We start from the raw sequence: 16,718 nt of genomic DNA, 5'->3' as shown, positions 1-16,718 counted from the left end.
ACAAGTGTATAGGGAGCTACTGCGTATCGGATTATGCTCAGATCTATTGTACAGAGCTATTTCGTGTGTTTCGTTCGAACTATCTCTCTAACTCACGACGGCCATGGAGTATTAAGCACATGCATGCTTCCACATACAGCAACGCTACCGTTCCCAATCCTATCACCAGCAGTTGCTGCTACATCGCCTACTACCATGGCCACTGATCTGTCCTGTAGGGATTCTTGTCTTATACTAATGGGTCTTCATCTCTTCTACCAAAGAATATCCAATCACATCGTCGAAGCAAATCTAAATCCTCGTATCACGAGTAACCACGTGAAGACTTTATGGGGACGTCACGGGCCTATGTTCTTTGGAGTTAATACGGGATCGACAACATATATGAATAGACCCAACCCCAACTTGCCCGTGTCTATTTATTCAAATGAACTAAACACCAAAAGCTCATATACGATCTGAACATGTCGCAACATGACGCTACATGAGTTGATTGGCATGTACTAGGCGAGTGATAATGCGGTCACTAAAGGAGTGAACTCTTATTATATGAACTTTGAGGAATGGAGTCATTTCAACAGTCCAGACTCGGTATGTCATACAATTGCACTATCGGCTCTCAAAACTCATCATCAAAACAAGTAGCTAATCAACCATCTTCACCTAGACCGGTCTTCTCCAGTTTCCTATTCTACGATCACTGTTAGTGTTAAATAGGAGGAGGAGAGAGCTAGGCCCAGCGATGCCCACGAAAGATCATAAACGGCTACCGACTCAAATGGGATGGCAGATGATATTCAATAATTTTTAGTTGAGATACCTAGAGCGTGGTTCATTATGTTTGAACCCATTCTATCAGCTATATATATATATGGCTAACCTGGGCGAAGAAGCCGCTGATGGCTTATACGTTTGTCACAAACACCATACACTGGAGGAACCAGAATACTAATGAGTATTTTCGCCATGAAGCAATTTCATGACGCAACATCAGCTACTAACATACTAATAAACCCTGAGTAGGATTCCTGGATTGCCCGTTATACGGTCGAATTCGCCTACACATCCTTGAGACCTCATAACAGCTTACCGCTCACCATACTTACGATGCATTTTCTATCACAGGTCACCATCTTGATCCTCCCTACATGAGACAATCCCTGCGTCTTGCAGAAAATTACGAGACCAATCACGACGCTCAAAAGCCCATACGAAGGATGCAAACCCAGCCTCACGACTGTAAGTCGGGTGTTCTGTGGAGTGGTACAGCTATAACTGAGCTGCATACTTGCTTAATTGCATACAGTTGCATACTGTTGAGGATTGATCACGAGAATGGCGCTTTGTCTCCCGGTCCGAAGGCTTGCCGTTGATGTTACTTGCTTCATCACGAAGTAAGCCGAAGCTCGTACGTCAGAGATTGAATGCGATGGGATGAGAGAGTGCAACGTAACAAGATCTCCTGATCTCACGCACGGCACTTCTGTGTTTTCAACCTCATGTGAACTTGTGCCTTCTGAATGAGGAAAGTATCATCGCGTCTGAGTCTGGGGAGGTTACCAACGAAAAAGTCATACATGTACACGCAGCGCCATTGAGGGGAATCTGAGCTGGCCCTTGGCTCTCTCCGCACTTTTGTCGCCCTTTTTCGACCAATCCCTTGCTCAAGCCACAGGTCAAGCGATCGGGTAGGCAACACAAATCCTGTGACCCGGGTTGGCTTACACCTAGGGGGTAACAAAGAAGCATGTGCTATGACGAGTGTCAGCCATACTATACTGTACACCGCTTCGAATATCCAACGACGGGAACCTCGTGGTGTCTTCGGGGCCGTCGAGAGACGATGAAACATCGAGAACAAGGTCGTCATGAGCGACTGACACGCGGACAACACTCCTCACGCCAAGCCATTTCCCCAGATTTCTGAAATCCGAAATCTCGAAATCTGCGAAGAGGCGGGGACTTGGGGGTCAAATCAAGCTACGTGCGTTTGGGCTAGTTTCGTAAGTACCTCCACTGTAAGCACTCACTAACACGCTACCACAATACGCTAGGCCAAGCGCCGATGATGCCGCACTGCGCCAAGCCGCCGAGAGCCTGGGAACCTGGGACTTGCTCATTTCTCTCTCCTCTGGCCATCTCACACAACAGCCAAAGAGAAAGACAAGACAGTACTTGCAGGTCTCGTGCTCAATGATGCTCCTGATGCTCAATATGTGGGAGCTTGTGAGTTCGCGATATGCCGTGATACTCTTGCACAGCAAACGCTCTGTGCCAGCACACAGCAATGTCAGCGCTGCTCCCCCCATGCCAACCGGGATTTCCACTCCAGCAGCCAGTTGTGCCCAGCACGACATCACATCATCGATAGGTTCTGCACTGCCTACATCCTGGCCCGGCTCTGAATGAAGCTATAACAGCAGAGGCTATAGTATCAATCCTATGCCTGTGGCGGAGCGGGACTGCAAAGGATGCCGCCTGGCGATTCATGGGACGAGGCGGAAGCCGACTCCAACTCTGGGGCTCCCGGGACCTGCATGGTGGCGGCCACTTGCTTCGAAGTACCGAGAATGTGACGAGCTTGAGCTCTGAGCCGGTTTTCTAGCCCAATCCGTATCGATTACTATACCTACCTACGAATTGGCCCTGAGCCTTGTTCCCTGCTGCTTCATCGATGTAGGTATGACTTGTCGGTACACGAATATCGCGCATGATCCTTGCGTCGCCATCTGCGTTGGCAGCCAGCATAAGTAAAGGTATAGGCATATCCACCCTCCTAACTGTAGGTAATCAATCTCATTCTTGGCCGAACTGCCTACTACTGTATATGGAATATACGGAATAGTACAAGGGTACGTATCCAAGCGCCCATCGGAGGCATAACGCGCCACGAACTCTCCGAGATCACAAAGTCGTGCTTCTTGTTGCTGATTTGTCCGGCGCCTACGTGGCTTGTTCGCCTTCCTTAAATTACGCATCAAATTTCTGCATACAGAAAAGAAACATGCGGCTAGACACTAGCCGGTCCGTATGTATCTATATGTTGATCTCTTCCAATTCCATGCTAATGCGCCCGGTTGCCGATTGGGGGGCACATTCCATTCCATTCCGCTCCCACGATCATACCAAACTCACAGGTCGCTAGCTTTGTGAAATGCTGTCAGCAAAGACCATCACATGAGGACCTCTATATCATCATATACTACCAGCTCAACGGCTTGGCTTGCGTGTGCTCCCTAGCTTTCAGTTAGATGTATTGCACCGCGTCTGGGCGATCTGTCCGGCTAGTTGTTGTTGGCCGGACGTACGGCCCACACCGCAGTCTTATTGTCTGCAGTACGACCATTTTTGCTCATGCCAATGGCGTCACAACAATTAAAGGGAGACATCATTGCTCACCCCGGCGAACGGGTCGCCCAGATCCTAGTGTAAGTCTTTTGTACAGGCCAGTGGCTCTTATAATCTGCACGATATCGTTGCCCGCAAAGCCAAGTCGGCTCCCATGCCGCAGGTTGGCCCCCCTTGTAGAAACATTCCATGATGTCTCTCCCACACGATTCTAGACGACCGCTTCAGGTCGCATGACTTAGACTTTTTATGTTCTAGAGTGCAACTAGCCTTCATGACCCTTTTCTTGTCTGAGAAACCTTCCTTATTTGTCCTGGCCATCTGATTACTATATGCTGATACTACCAACGGCTCCCTTATGTACGGCTTGGTGATAGAGTTCATGAATAGTATATTAACCCATGCATCGTGCTCGTTTGGTTCATCTCATCTTGACGTTATCCCATATCCACTCCTTGTATATACAAGATAGTCTGATTCAATCAGACGTCTTACCATAAAACAAGCAGTCACCCTACCTTTTTATTGCTTGCTATTATCGTGCGCTATGGGTTTTAAGAACGCTCTAACTGGCGCGTTCCTCTTCGGGGGTCTGGCGCTAGGAGCATCTACATTCTCTCCAGCCAGACCACCTGCGATACCCCTTGCCGTTAGGGCACCCTACTTGAACACCTGGTTACCTGCGGGAAGTAATGGCGGTAACGGGGGTTATCTTGCTGGTGAATGGCCACTTTTCTGGACGTACGTTACCCCTTCCTGCTGTTGTGGTAAATTTGCATGGTTCTGATTCTGTCACATAGACGACATGTCACGGCCTGGACAGGTATGATTCGGGTCGATGGGACTACATACCAGTGGATGGGCGCCGTACCCAACTCTCAAAATGTAGACCAGACCGAGTTTTCCTACACATCGACGAGAAGCAATTTCGTCATGAACGTTGGCGGCAAGGTGGAGATGAACATTACTTTCCTCTCCCCTGTGACGCCCAAGGACCTGAAAAGGCAATCTTTGACGTTCTCGTACCTCGACGTCGATGTTCACTCTCTTGACGGTGATAGCCATGACGTACAGCTTTATGCTGATGTATCTGGTGGTAAGTGAGGGCTCAGCTTCCCCAACCCACATTTATACTCACCGCGCAATCTCAGAATGGGCATCGGGTGACCTGAACGCTGTTATTGAATGGGACTACGGCACGTCTGATGGAGTTGCGTATCATACATTCTATAGACAGACTCAGACGGAAATCACGGAATCGGGTGAGCTACCGAACTGGGGTACCTTCTATTGGTCTACTGGTGACGTAGACGGAGTAAGTCATCGGAGTTCATGCTTGAATCGTTTGTTGCCCAATAAGTGCTGATTTTCTCTACAGCTTACCTACCAAAGTGCCTCCGATGTTATTGTGAGAGCTGCTTTTAAGAACGACGGCGTTCTACCAAACACCAAGGACACCAATTTCAGGGCCATAAGTAATAACTGGTGAGTCTCAATCATTGTCTCTCTCGAGTTCGGGATCAAAAACTAACTGGATTTCGAAGGCCTGTATTTGGGTTCGCTAAGGATCTCGGCTCGGTGGGAAGTGACTCTGTCAATACCCTGTTTACTATCGGTCTCACTCAGGACAATGCTATTCAGTTATTGGGAGAAGGCTCTGGTCTCACAACCTACCCAGCATTGTGGAAGAGCTACTTTGACTCTGACCTCGCTGCTGTGAGCGCATCTTCATGGTCCTACCTGATGATCAGCATTACTAATAAAACATTCATAGGTAACCTTTTTCTATGACGACTATAGTACTGCTGCTGACTTAGCTACTGAACTTGACGACAAGGTGGCAGCGGATTCTCTTGCTGCCGCCGGTCAAGATTACTTGACTATTACCAGTCTCAGCGTTCGACAGACTTTTGGCGCTTTGCAGTTCACTGGAACTGACTCGGACCCAGTGGTCTTCTTGAAGGAAATCAGCTCTAATAGTGATATTCAGACCGTAGATGTCATCTTCCCCGCAATTCCCCTAATCCTATACACCAACCCCGATCTCCTCAAGTATCTCCTGGAGCCTTTATTCCTGAACCAAGAGAATGGACACTATCCTAACACCAATGCCATCCATGACCTTGGTACTTTCCCTCTGGCGAAAGGGTATCCCGATGGCACGGACGAACCACAACCGCTTGAAGAGTGCGGCAACATGATCATTATGGTTCTCGCCTATGCGCAGCGAACCGATGATGTCGATTATCTCAAAGAACATTACGAGATTCTGCAACAATGGGCTGGCTATCTTATCGAAGAGTCTCTGATCCCAGCTGATCAAATCTCAACCGACGACTTTGCCGGCTCGTTGGCCAACCAGACCAACCTCGCGATCAAAGGTATAATTGGACTGCGTGCCATGGCTGACATCTCGGACATGACGGGCCACGCCGACGACGCGGCCAACTACCTCAACATCTCGACCTCGTACATCGACCAGTGGCAAGGCTTCGGCATCAACAAGGCGGCGGATCCTCCGCACACGACGCTCTCTTACGGCGACGCCGACTCCCACGGCCTGCTCTACAACCTGTACGCCAACTCGCTGCTAGGCTACGGCTCGGACTTCGTGCCGCAATACGTCTACGACATGCAGAGCGACTTCTACCCCACGCAAGCCCTCAAGTACTGCGTCCCGCTAGACACGCGCCACACCTACTCCAAGACCGACTGGCAGATGTGGGCCGCGGCCATCGCGGCGGAAGACACGCGGGACGAGTTCATCTCGCACATCGCCACCTGGATCAACGAGACGCCTACCAGCAACGCTTTCGCCGACCTGTATGATTGCGTGTCGGGCGATTATCCCGGTATCACGTTCAGGGCACGACCCGTCGTGGGCGGCCACTTTGCGCTGTTGGCGCTGCCTTGATAATTAGAGTTGGATGTTAATGAGCTTAATAAAACATTATTTCTATCTTTTTTTGTAAATTTCGAAATTTTTCTTCTCGCTAGATAAATTCTCGTACTCTCCGGGCTTATTAGACCGGGTCTTTCTGATATGTCCTGCGATTCCTTGGGCTTGGAAATATTTCCCGGATAGTCTATGATCTATCTACGACTTTGAAGCTTCTATCTGATCATGGCAGTGTCATCGGCGACCGTCATGACTGATTCATTCCAGCACTGTGTCTCTAGATACCCACGTTTTATCAATCCTATCTTATCACCCCCTGATGGGTTTCTGACGGCGTAGATATTCATCTTGTTGTATGTTTATCTTCACACGCTAGTTACGATTTTATCATCTATTTCATGCTCCTCACTATCACTTATATAAGCCTCGCCGTGATTATCTGGTCATATGGCATATTATGTATGCTGCGACATTAGCATTGTCATCCATGTCCCATGCATCAACACATCGCTCATGGACCAGGATGAGCGAACGAATACATGCTCACTAGCTAGCGCCGAGATAAATAGATAGATAGTTATGAGAATCCGGTGTTACTAGATATAATATAATAAATATGTTTGTGAGAAATGGTGTGTTCTAGGTATTTGTTCTATATGTTGCCGAACTACTGGTGATTCATTCATCTCTGCTTTCCTGTGACAAGGGCTCTTTTAGAGGGCTTGGAACTTAGTCATATTCATTAATAATCTACTAGGGGTCTCTAGGGCCTTGATCTCTTTCTCTCTCTAGAGTGGGAGATTTCCTGGGCTATTTATGCTCATTCAGGCCTCATACAATTTATGACTCCCTTCCTTCTGTTGGGCATTCATGCCTCGACTGTTGGTCTTCTTGCAGCTAACAGATTGTCCTTATCCAATCGCTTATAGCCTCACTTCCTTCCAAGGGTAGTATCGGTTATCTTCGGTTCTGAAGTCTTGGCCGTGTGACATTTCCTGGGATAGTGAGTCCTGGGATATATTGTTAATATAGGGTTGATGGATGTGTCTTGCATTAGCGGAAAACAAGGTTAATAAGCAACTACTAGATGTATGATGTCTGTTTTGACTTTTGACTTATCGTTGATTGATTGCTGTCAAGATAGCTGGTATTTACGCTATAGTAGATCGTGCTCGAACCAGGAGTAGCTTGGTGTTTTTTTTAATTGTTTTTTTTTTTTTTTTTTTTTTTTTGGTGATAGAAGAGTCATATTTAAAGAAATTGCTTCAATGGATGAAGTCTACTTCCTTATCAGAATGTTCTGCCGTGGATAGGCACTATGATTTGGCCCATGTTAGCATTCCTTACAAGCTTGAACATTTCATCAGTGGTATAGAGTACTTATTTCCCATGTTCTCGCAGATCTGACGTAAATCTTGATCAGATGTGTGACATCAGTCTCACTCCAGCCACGAGCCTTCGTTCCTGAAGCCCCTATATCATCCCAATACTTCCTCGTTATACCCTGTTCATATATACAATACCTACATCAACATATCTGCACGCATGCATTGTATGTATATACGTACCTTTACACACTCGGTCGGAAGATAACTACGGTACAGAGCTTGGATCAATCATTTTTTCGAACAAGTTAAGCCCAGGGCTCGAGATATATCCATAATCATATAAACAGTTTCGATCGTTGCGTCGTGAGAGTCTGCGTTGTTCGCTACTATAGTCGCAATAAGAATGTAACCACGCAATACGGTAGATGCATGTGTTTACCGCATATCATGGCGAAGCGCAAATCATAACGTAACCCCCCTAAGCCAGGACTCTGCCAGGAAGTATAGTATATAAATCCGTGTTCCTGCATATAAGTCCTGCACGATTACGTAGTTATAACGCAACAGAATATAATCGACCTGAATCGACCTTCACGAAACCTTGATATGCGTGAATACAAGGAATAAATATATATCTTTCCGTTTTCTATAATGATTCACTCATCGTGCATCTATATCTGCTTTCCTATCATCGCTTACCTCTGCCCTTGCATTACACCATTCGCCGTGTTCTAGCACTTCGATAAAAAAATGGCCGTATGGAACTCAACAGATAACAGTGATATCATGGAAAAGTTTCGCCGTCTTATATTTTACTAATATACCCAATCTATAGCCCCTTTCGCCACGTCTTTGCAGACAAATATGATATCCGTTGCAATTTACCCAGATCAAGCCATATGCGGCTGGCGGAAAGAGATATACACCCCCATAGACCAAATCATCGCATCCCTATTCAATCTCAAAGCGAGATACGAAAGGAGAAAATAAGGAAATATCTGATAATGAATGAGGATAGACCTATCTTGCCAGGTTCCCACTACCAAAATACCTCCTTACCTAACCCACAAGTTCAAAAGTCCCACTAACGCCTTCGAACTCCGTGATTTTCCCACCCAAGCTCTTGGCGCTCCCAAAGTACTTGATGCGATACGTCCCGGCCTCAGCCCACGGGTCGACCGTCTCCCACGTGACAGCGACCTCGCTCGTGCCGAGCAACTCGCTGACTCGGCGCCATCGGAAGACGAGGTGCCAATCCGCATCATCACGGACGACCTGCCACTTATCTGCCGTCAGCTTCTCGACGACTGCGTAGGTCCGTTCGAGGCGTAAGTTGTTCCTGGGGTTCGCGCCGACGAATTTCACCGTCACGGGCTCGCCTTTCTGATATTTCCCGCTGTCGGAGACGTCTTGTACGACGTCGCCGAAGGCCTGGAAGAATGGCGTCCCGTCCCGGATAACGGAGGGTATGAAGGAGAGGCTGCGGTTGCTGTTATTTGGGGGCTCGGGGCCGCGGGGCGGTTGTGTGGTGGAGGAGGCGGCGAGGGAGGAGATCCATGATAGTGTGACGTTGATGTATGCTGCTAAGGTATGTGGTCCGTATAATGTGCTTGCTCCCTCGTATCTCTGGATGCTATGGTGCGGAAAGGCGTTAGTGATTGAGGGGTGATTTGGTTGATATAATGAACAAGGAATAATAGGAGGCAAGGTACCATAACCTTGATATACGGAAGCATTTCAATAACAAACAAGGGAAGGGAAAGTACCAAGCCGGTAGAGCAAATCTGATCGGCAGGTATATAGTCCAACTTACCTATATTCTTCCTCGGTGGTAATATAATGGGTGTAACTATTCGCCGGCCCACCCAATACAACAACAGGAGACTCGGCGTTCTCTTCACTACTGAATCGCGCCTCAGCCTCCATCGCCACAGCGTTCTTCCACCGACGACCCGCCATCGTCGTGGCTTCGCCTGGGCTAACGATGATAACTAACTGTCCAACTCGGAAAGCCTGGACATCAACAACATTAGGGGTCCACTCGTACGGCGTCGAGACCTCGCCCACATCGAGAAGGATAGGTTTCGCGCCATGACACGCAATTTGTTCCTTATTCGGTGATTTCAATATTCCAGAGACGACCTGCCATACAGGCGACGTCGTGTTTGGGTTCCCGTTGTGTTGCGTGAAGTCAAATGCACCAGGACCATCCGATGTCCCCGCAGCAAAGGAGTAGCCCAAGGCCGCTGGACATGTGCTGACCTCCGTGCCGTTGGGGAGCTCAAACTGAAAGTTGGACATGCTGTGGAAGGTATGGAACGATTTGACCCATTTCCCGCGGATAGGGGTGGAGGCCTGGTTCATTTCATCGTATAGCTTCTTCGCAGGCTCGAATTGGCGTTTACCAATCTCGAAACACGAGGATGTGCCCTCGTCGTTGGCCCTGAAAAATGGTCCGCGGGCATGGCATTTTTGGGATCTACCATCGCTGCATGTGCTGTTCTCAAAGCTGCACATCTGCCCCGTGCCATCTTCGCACCAAGCTCCCAGGACATTAGGACTTGTATCACCAACATTAGCCTGCGAGAAGCCGGCTACGAAACCTTCGGCGGCGGTGTCGTCGTCCACCACACTCTTTTCGAATAAGTAAGCAGCCACACCCTTGTTGTCACCAGAGATGAGAGTATTGTTGCCAAGCACCGAAGTACCATGGGTAGGAAACCACGTCAAGACCCCAATGTTTTTCCCATCAGACGACCTCTGAAACTTGAGCAAAGTCAAATCCTTTTCTACGGATCCGTCATCTTCAGAGCTTATATTGTACTTCGCCCGTTCATCTTCCGGGTTGGCGAGGTAGGCAAATAAGCTCCGGTTGATGTTCGCGCCAAAAACTTTAGTCGTCCCAACACTAAGATAGCCAGGTGCGAGGCTTTCATGAGCTCTCTTGATAGATAGCAGAGCGCCGTCTACAATGGCCCGGTAGCTTTGTTGATCAAAGCCCTTGCTTGTGATCTGGGGTAGCAGATAATTAAGCCAAGCCGCAGGGCCCGAATGTGAGTGAGTACCGGTAACAGCTAAGTTGTGATGACCATAGTCGGCGTATTCGGGTCCTAGCTGCTGGAGCCCAGACAAGATGCCGTAACGGACAGCCGTGTCCCCGGATTGAGTATCGAGAACAAGGTAGATGAACCTGTCCGAAGGACTTGAAGGGTCTGCAACGATGAATGCGCGTGAGTACAATCGTTGCCTTAAGCCTGTGCCAATTTGATTTGGGTCGGCATAGCCCATCAAGTTGATCTCTACGCAGGGGCTGGTGTGTCGATGTTAGTACACTAGCATGTGTAATCCACATGGAATGTTTCGTTAATAACGTACCCGGTGATATCAGCCTTGCCTACCCCCAGCAGGTACTCATCTCCATTAGCTCCCAATGGGAGTGCCCATTCTTGCTTCGATGGCTCGTAGCTTAGCCATGGCGTTAATCTGTTTCTCAGGCTTTGTGGTGTAGCGATAGCCAGCAGTAGCAATGCTGCTACGAAAGCTATAGCTGATGCTAAGACAGTGAGTCTCGTGGTGGTTCTATTCCTCCGCAGATCCGGAAGCAGCGGCGAAGGACCAGCCTTCTTCTCGCGGTCGATGTCTTGCATGGTGTTTGCCACGTAGTCTGTCTATAGCTTGAGCATGATTCGAGGTCAATATAGTCTTAAGAATGGGAGATTGTCTTGCGACAGCGTGTCTAGCAAGAACCGAGGTTGCCGAGTTGAAATGGAAGGACTTGGCTATAAATCCACAGCGATGAACCTCGACAAAGGCGAGCAGATAATACCCCTGATACAATTATAGTATGTTCCCTGAACGCCTACCGAAGGACCTGCCTATAACTCCAGAAGCGACATTATGTGGTAAACTCTACTTTTTTTTATCACGAGGCCATTGGCTACGACACCCTCAGAAATACAGCACACGCTGAAACCTAAGGGAGTAGTACATTATAGATGGGAGCGAGGATTAACACTGGACGAATACGGAAAGCAGATGACGCAGGTTGGCGTCACCGGCTCATCTCGTCCTTCGTAGGGCTCCCATTGAGACCCACCGATGGAACCGCACCCTCGTAACTGCCGCCGCAGCTGACATGGCCGATAATCGATAAGGGGCCTAAATTTGGGGGCGGCGACATGCATTGCAACAGCAACTTCGCGCGCGTGCCATCTCTCCAATTCACCCTCTCGCGCCAAACGAAGAACTACAGGAATTTCCTCATCCTTTCTTTGCTCCAAGACAGAAAAGACATCCGAAGCGAGCCAATTCGCGCAGTGTTAGAGGTCTCAACATGGCATCCTCGATCCGCACAACAGTGCACGAGTCACTCCCATGTACGCAGCACACCCTCCCTCACAGCCCAACCCAACTCCTAACCAACCACCCCACCAGACATCGACACAGACCCAACCCCCTCAGAGCGCAGCGCAGCCGAAGCCCTCATATCCGCCGAAGCGGAGCTCTCCTCCCCACGCGCGCCAACCTCGTATCCCGCCCCGACCTTCACGCCGCTATTCCAAGCCGAACTATCCCGGATATCCTCGCAGCAGCCCCTAAACGCAATCGACCTAACCCGGTACGAAGCGCAAGACGCGCCATCACCCACCTGCCAGACCCCCTCGCATCTAACGCCGCTCATATCCCGCGCCTACACAACCCACACGTACCTCCAGTCCCGGCAGACGCACCTCCAGCTCCTCGATGCCTACGGCAAGAACGCCTGGCTCGTGGGGAACTGGCAGACGGAGGCCGATCTGGCCGTCTTGGAGCGCGAGCTCGCGGCCGCGAAGCGCGAGATTGACGTCGTGAATATCCAGCGCCGTCGGCTGCAGGACGAGGTGGGCGAGGAGCTCAAGGGTCTCGAGGAGGCGTGGAGGAAGGGCGTCGGCCGCGTCCTCGAGACCGAGGTTGCGACCGAGACTTTGAGGCACCAGGTTCTTGCCAAGCAGCGAGGCGGCGGATGAGGAGATGTTGTTTTCAGTGTCTACACACGTACCAAAATAAGGACGATGATGAAGAAAAATGAGTTAGTTAAATCGGGGGGGTTTTGGCGCTTTTTGCGCTGATAGACACACAGCCAAGTTTTAGTTATTCAGGCGTTAGGGAGATTTCATGATACCAATTCACATTGATTCTACGGATAGGTGGGATTCGTGAGGTGTATATAAAATGATGCGTGTGATGTTGTATAACGGTATCAAGGACTACAGCTTCCATAAAAGCCTGTTCAATATTGGCAACAAGGAGAATACCACAAAAACGCCACCTAAACCTCATAATGGCTTCGTCTTGCCATGAATGTGACCATTGCCTGCCTGCCACACCAAAACCTCTCATCTTGGGTGTCCAACCGGACGTCTAAAAAATAGTTACGGAAACAGAGTCTAGGGTGCATGAAGCGGGTCAACGTCTTCGACGCCAGATGCTACCCCAACATACCTCGTCCGCCTCATGATCCCTTCAACAGGGCCTAGGAGCCTAGCAAACGCGCTTTTGCCCAAAGTTGCCACCTTGATCTCTGTAGCGCTAATGATGCTCGCAGCTCGCGGTGCATCGTTCAAAAGCGCAAGCTCTCCGAAGAAATCGCCCTTCTGATAATGCTTCACAGACTCAGGCTGACCGTTTTTAAAAGCGTCGGCTTCCCCACTCTCAACAAGATAGAATGACTGTCCTATGTCACCCTGCTTGATGATCTCCGTTCCCGCGGGGTACTTTTGAGTTTCGAGGGCATCCGCAATCTTGGATCTTTCGTAAGGGGTAAGGGAGGCAAGGAGGGGCACTTCCTCGAGGAACTTTTCGTATAGGCGTCGACGTGCAAATGTCGACTCCATGAGAATTCGGCGGAATGTCACACGATCGAGAGCCCATAGCGTACACCCCGGCTCGGATGAGACGACAGTGGCTGCTCGGGGTGCGTTATACATAAGGGCAAGCTCACCAAAAGAGCCCCCAGCCTGCACACTTCCCACTTTTTTCCCCATGCCATCCGGTCCTGGCTGCAAGGCGCCAGTATCATTGACATACACATCAAAACAGCCTTTCTCCACCACATAGAAATAATCGCCCGCATCACCTTGTGTAACGACCTGAAGATCACGCAACTGTTAATAACGATGGAAATGGGATGTGGGCTGACATAGTAGCCTACCTTGATATCTTTAGCCGGGATAGGCTTTTCTTGCAAAGCTCCGAGAATCTGAGCGGTTTGTTCATCGTCGAGATGACTGAATAAGAAGTTTCCCTCGATAGCTCTTTGCAACCTGTCAAGCTGCTCCGCAGGCTTAGGATACGAAGGCGGAGTCCAATTGTCATTAACATCAGCTACCGGCTTCAATGACTCTGCTGACACGGATGTACGTCGACCGAAGTTGTATTGTGCTGGATAGCTATCTGGATTCGGAGGAGTCCTCACAGACGACGGAGGTCCATCTGAAGCACCGTCGCCAGCAAAAGGGATACGGAAGGTGCCATTTGCACCGAAAGAACCCGTCGTGGGCGATGTAACAGCGTCATTCTCGTCCTCCTCTACAACGTTCAACAATTGCCCAGATGACGTCGTTTGGAGTTTAGGTCCATCCGTGCCAAATGGATTTGAATTCGCCGCGAAGGGGCTTGTGAAAGTCGTCCCAGACATGACGCCGAAATTGTGTGGTTGCGACGCAATTTGTATCCGGTAGGCAATCCTTTGTTCAGCAAGGCGTCGGAGGAAGTAATCGGCGCAGAATTGAATGATATCGGACGGCTTTTTAAGACGAACCAGGGCGTCAAGATTCTCTATTTCTTCCTCGTAAGTACAAGTACCAGGTAAGAGCATGACGCCTAGAATTTTAACGAGCACTCTGAAAGAAATGAGTTCCGAGGCGGAATTGAGTCACTACTCAATGTGTTGTTGGGGTAGATAGGGGAAGATGCAAGATGGTGGATAACTGTCATTAGGAGAGAACGACAGGAGTGGTCGAGAACGGGAACAGCTGAAAAAGAAGGCAATAAATGAATATTACCCAAAAAGGGAATATCACATACATGGTCCAGGCAAATAAGGCTACAATGCTGGAGGTAGGCAACCTGACTTGTAATAATAACTTTCTCCACCCGTTAGCCAGAGGCGCGGTACCAAGAACGAGAATCAATGGTACAAGAACAAGCCGATATCAAAGAAGGCAATTAGAGTGAGAGTGAAGGCCTCGGCAGCGAGATGGAAGGCTTAGACTCAATTGGGCTTGTAGTAAAGAGATGCGATGGAAGAGCCCGGAAGCAGGCTACCAATGCAGAACAAGGAGAAAACAATAATGTCAATGGTAGAGTAGAGTGAGAGAAGGGAGATCTGACGAGGCACGAGATGCTCTAGAGATGGCAGTGGGGTCGCCAGATAAAGAACTTGGGAGCCGAATTGTAGTCTACAGGCGGGGAGAAGGGGATAGGTGGGCTTTGGGACGGGAGGAAGGAACAATTACAGATAGAATGCTGTGTTATGTATGCTATGCTATGTTGTACGTGCTTACTCTTGCCGTGATTAGAAAGCTCCCCTGATTGAGCTGCAGCGAGAGAGGGGGAAGCTAAGATGTCGAGTTCCACGCAAGGAGGGTCCTATGGAATCTAGGTGGAATCTAGGTCCAAGGGCCGTGTCGTGGGCTCAAGGCAGGACAGATGTTATTCCATGCAGTTGGTAGGATCGTGGTGGGCGCAAGGCGGAAGCTGATGGATATAGAAGCTGATGTAGAGGATGGGAGGAGAGTTAAGTTGATTGATGCTAGCTGGGAGGAAGTGTGTCAAAGATGGTGCAAAAGATGGTGCGCAATGGGTTAGAAGAAGAAGAGGTCGTGGTAGTAAGGATGTAGAGGTAGGCTGTAAATGTTGAAATACTGTAAAGAGAGGAGGAGGAGGAGGGGAGAACCCATGTGGGTAAGGTTTATCAACGGTGTGAATGTACCTTGGCCATACCGCAGAAGTATCACTGCCGTAGTGGATTTTCCCGCCTACAGAGGTCTCAAGAGGTCCTAAGTAAGTACCTATGCAGGTAAGCATCTATCTGTAGTAGAGCAGTTAGCGCTCTTGGGAACAGTGTGTCTGTGCCTAGCACGCTACAGAAGCGGCGATGACGATAACCTACCTACCTAGGTATACATAGTAGGTACTTGTAGAAGTTTGTGGAGTAAAGGATAGTACCATACATCAACCTATTACATAAGGACTTAGTGAGTAGGTATCATTCTACCTATCATCCCACCGACCTAAGGCAACAAAGACATGCCTCTCTATTGTAGCCGAAGAGACAAAATCGTGAAATGTAACTGTGGCGGCGCCGTGGATAGGTGGACAACTACCTACCACTTTGAGATAGCAGCACCGCGGCAAAAAGGGTGTCTGCAAAGGGTGACTGAGGCGGGAACGGTCAGAGAGGTAGCCAACCAAAATTACCGTAGGCATCAGCATCAGCCTACCTCCAGCCGATATAGGAAACCACTGCATGTCCAGCCCATTGCATGAGCGAGTCGCTGAAGAAAGGAGGGGGGGCCATTTCTCACCACTCGCCGGGTTGCTATTGCGTCTGCCATTGCGTCTGTTATTGCGTCTTGAGACAACTGACATTATTGGACAAGATATTGGAGAAAGATATAGGAACTAACCGGAAGAGGCAATAGGGCCTGATTCAGAGCCAGTTCCCCATCCAAACCCATCAAGTCCCCAGCAGCTTCCCCCGGCTCGGATGGGCTCTGACACCTGTTTCCAAGGCTTCTTCGCGCTTTCTAGAAGGGCGCACGGTTCAGATTTGTGTCTGGGCTGACCCTGTAGCTACCCCGCCAGCCCGGCTCTCTTTGAGGGAAGTATCTCCCGCACCCTCCCCGAGGTAGCTTCTGTGTACCTCCTCAATAACATGTAATCAAGCATTTTGGACATGAGACATGCCCCTTTGTAATGTTCTTCTCTGCTCTTCTCTTGATATTCTTCCTGTTACCTACTATGTATACCTATCTTCCCTTGTCGGAATGTTTGTCTGTCAAATATAGTATGTAGTGCGACGGGTGGCCACACACACCCGCACACCTACACCAGCAAATGCGCTGTAGCTTGCCTCAGTACCTACATAGATCCTCCCTACG

General features: G+C 49.3%; 4 protein-coding genes across 4 annotated transcripts; 2 read left to right on the top strand and 2 right to left on the bottom strand.

Annotated features, from left to right (window-relative positions):
• Positions 1–3,895: 3,895 nt before the first annotated feature.
• F5B22DRAFT_651223 (glutaminase GtaA) lies at positions 3,896–6,262 on the top strand (the record flags this gene model as incomplete). The annotated part of the gene is made up of 6 exons (XM_047979432.1): positions 3,896–4,089; positions 4,149–4,444; positions 4,500–4,663; positions 4,727–4,833; positions 4,893–5,064; positions 5,123–6,262. The coding sequence occupies 6 exons, from the start codon at positions 3,896–3,898 to the stop codon at positions 6,260–6,262; spliced, it is 2,073 nt and encodes a 690-aa protein (XP_047826175.1).
• A 2,372-nt stretch (positions 6,263–8,634) lies between these two features.
• F5B22DRAFT_639562 (Neutral/alkaline nonlysosomal ceramidase) lies at positions 8,635–11,222 on the bottom strand (the record flags this gene model as incomplete). Its single annotated transcript, XM_047977734.1, has 3 exons — positions 8,635–9,208; positions 9,389–10,885; positions 10,951–11,222. 3 exons carry the CDS (start codon positions 11,220–11,222, stop codon positions 8,635–8,637), a joined length of 2,343 nt encoding a protein of 780 aa, XP_047826174.1.
• Positions 11,223–11,908: 686 nt separating this feature from the next.
• On the top strand, positions 11,909–12,581 carry F5B22DRAFT_651221 (Pre-mRNA-splicing factor SPF27; the record flags this gene model as incomplete). Its single annotated transcript, XM_047979431.1, has 2 exons — positions 11,909–11,951; positions 12,010–12,581. The coding sequence occupies 2 exons, from the start codon at positions 11,909–11,911 to the stop codon at positions 12,579–12,581; spliced, it is 615 nt and encodes a 204-aa protein (XP_047826173.1).
• F5B22DRAFT_660857 (camp-dependent protein kinase regulatory subunit) lies at positions 12,562–14,431 on the bottom strand (the record flags this gene model as incomplete). The annotated part of the gene is made up of 2 exons (XM_047980321.1): positions 12,562–13,703; positions 13,766–14,431. 2 exons carry the CDS (start codon positions 14,429–14,431, stop codon positions 13,002–13,004), a joined length of 1,368 nt encoding a protein of 455 aa, XP_047826172.1. The 3' UTR covers positions 12,562–13,001.
• Between the last annotated feature and the right edge of the window lie 2,287 nt (positions 14,432–16,718).

Source organism: Xylaria bambusicola, assembly GCF_022495145.1.
Source record: "Xylaria bambusicola strain CBS 139988 unplaced genomic scaffold F5B22scaffold_65, whole genome shotgun sequence".
NCBI lineage: Eukaryota > Fungi > Ascomycota > Sordariomycetes > Xylariales > Xylariaceae > Xylaria > Xylaria bambusicola.
Note: the sequence above shows the minus strand (reverse complement) of the source record. Positions and strands in the feature narration are given on the sequence as shown.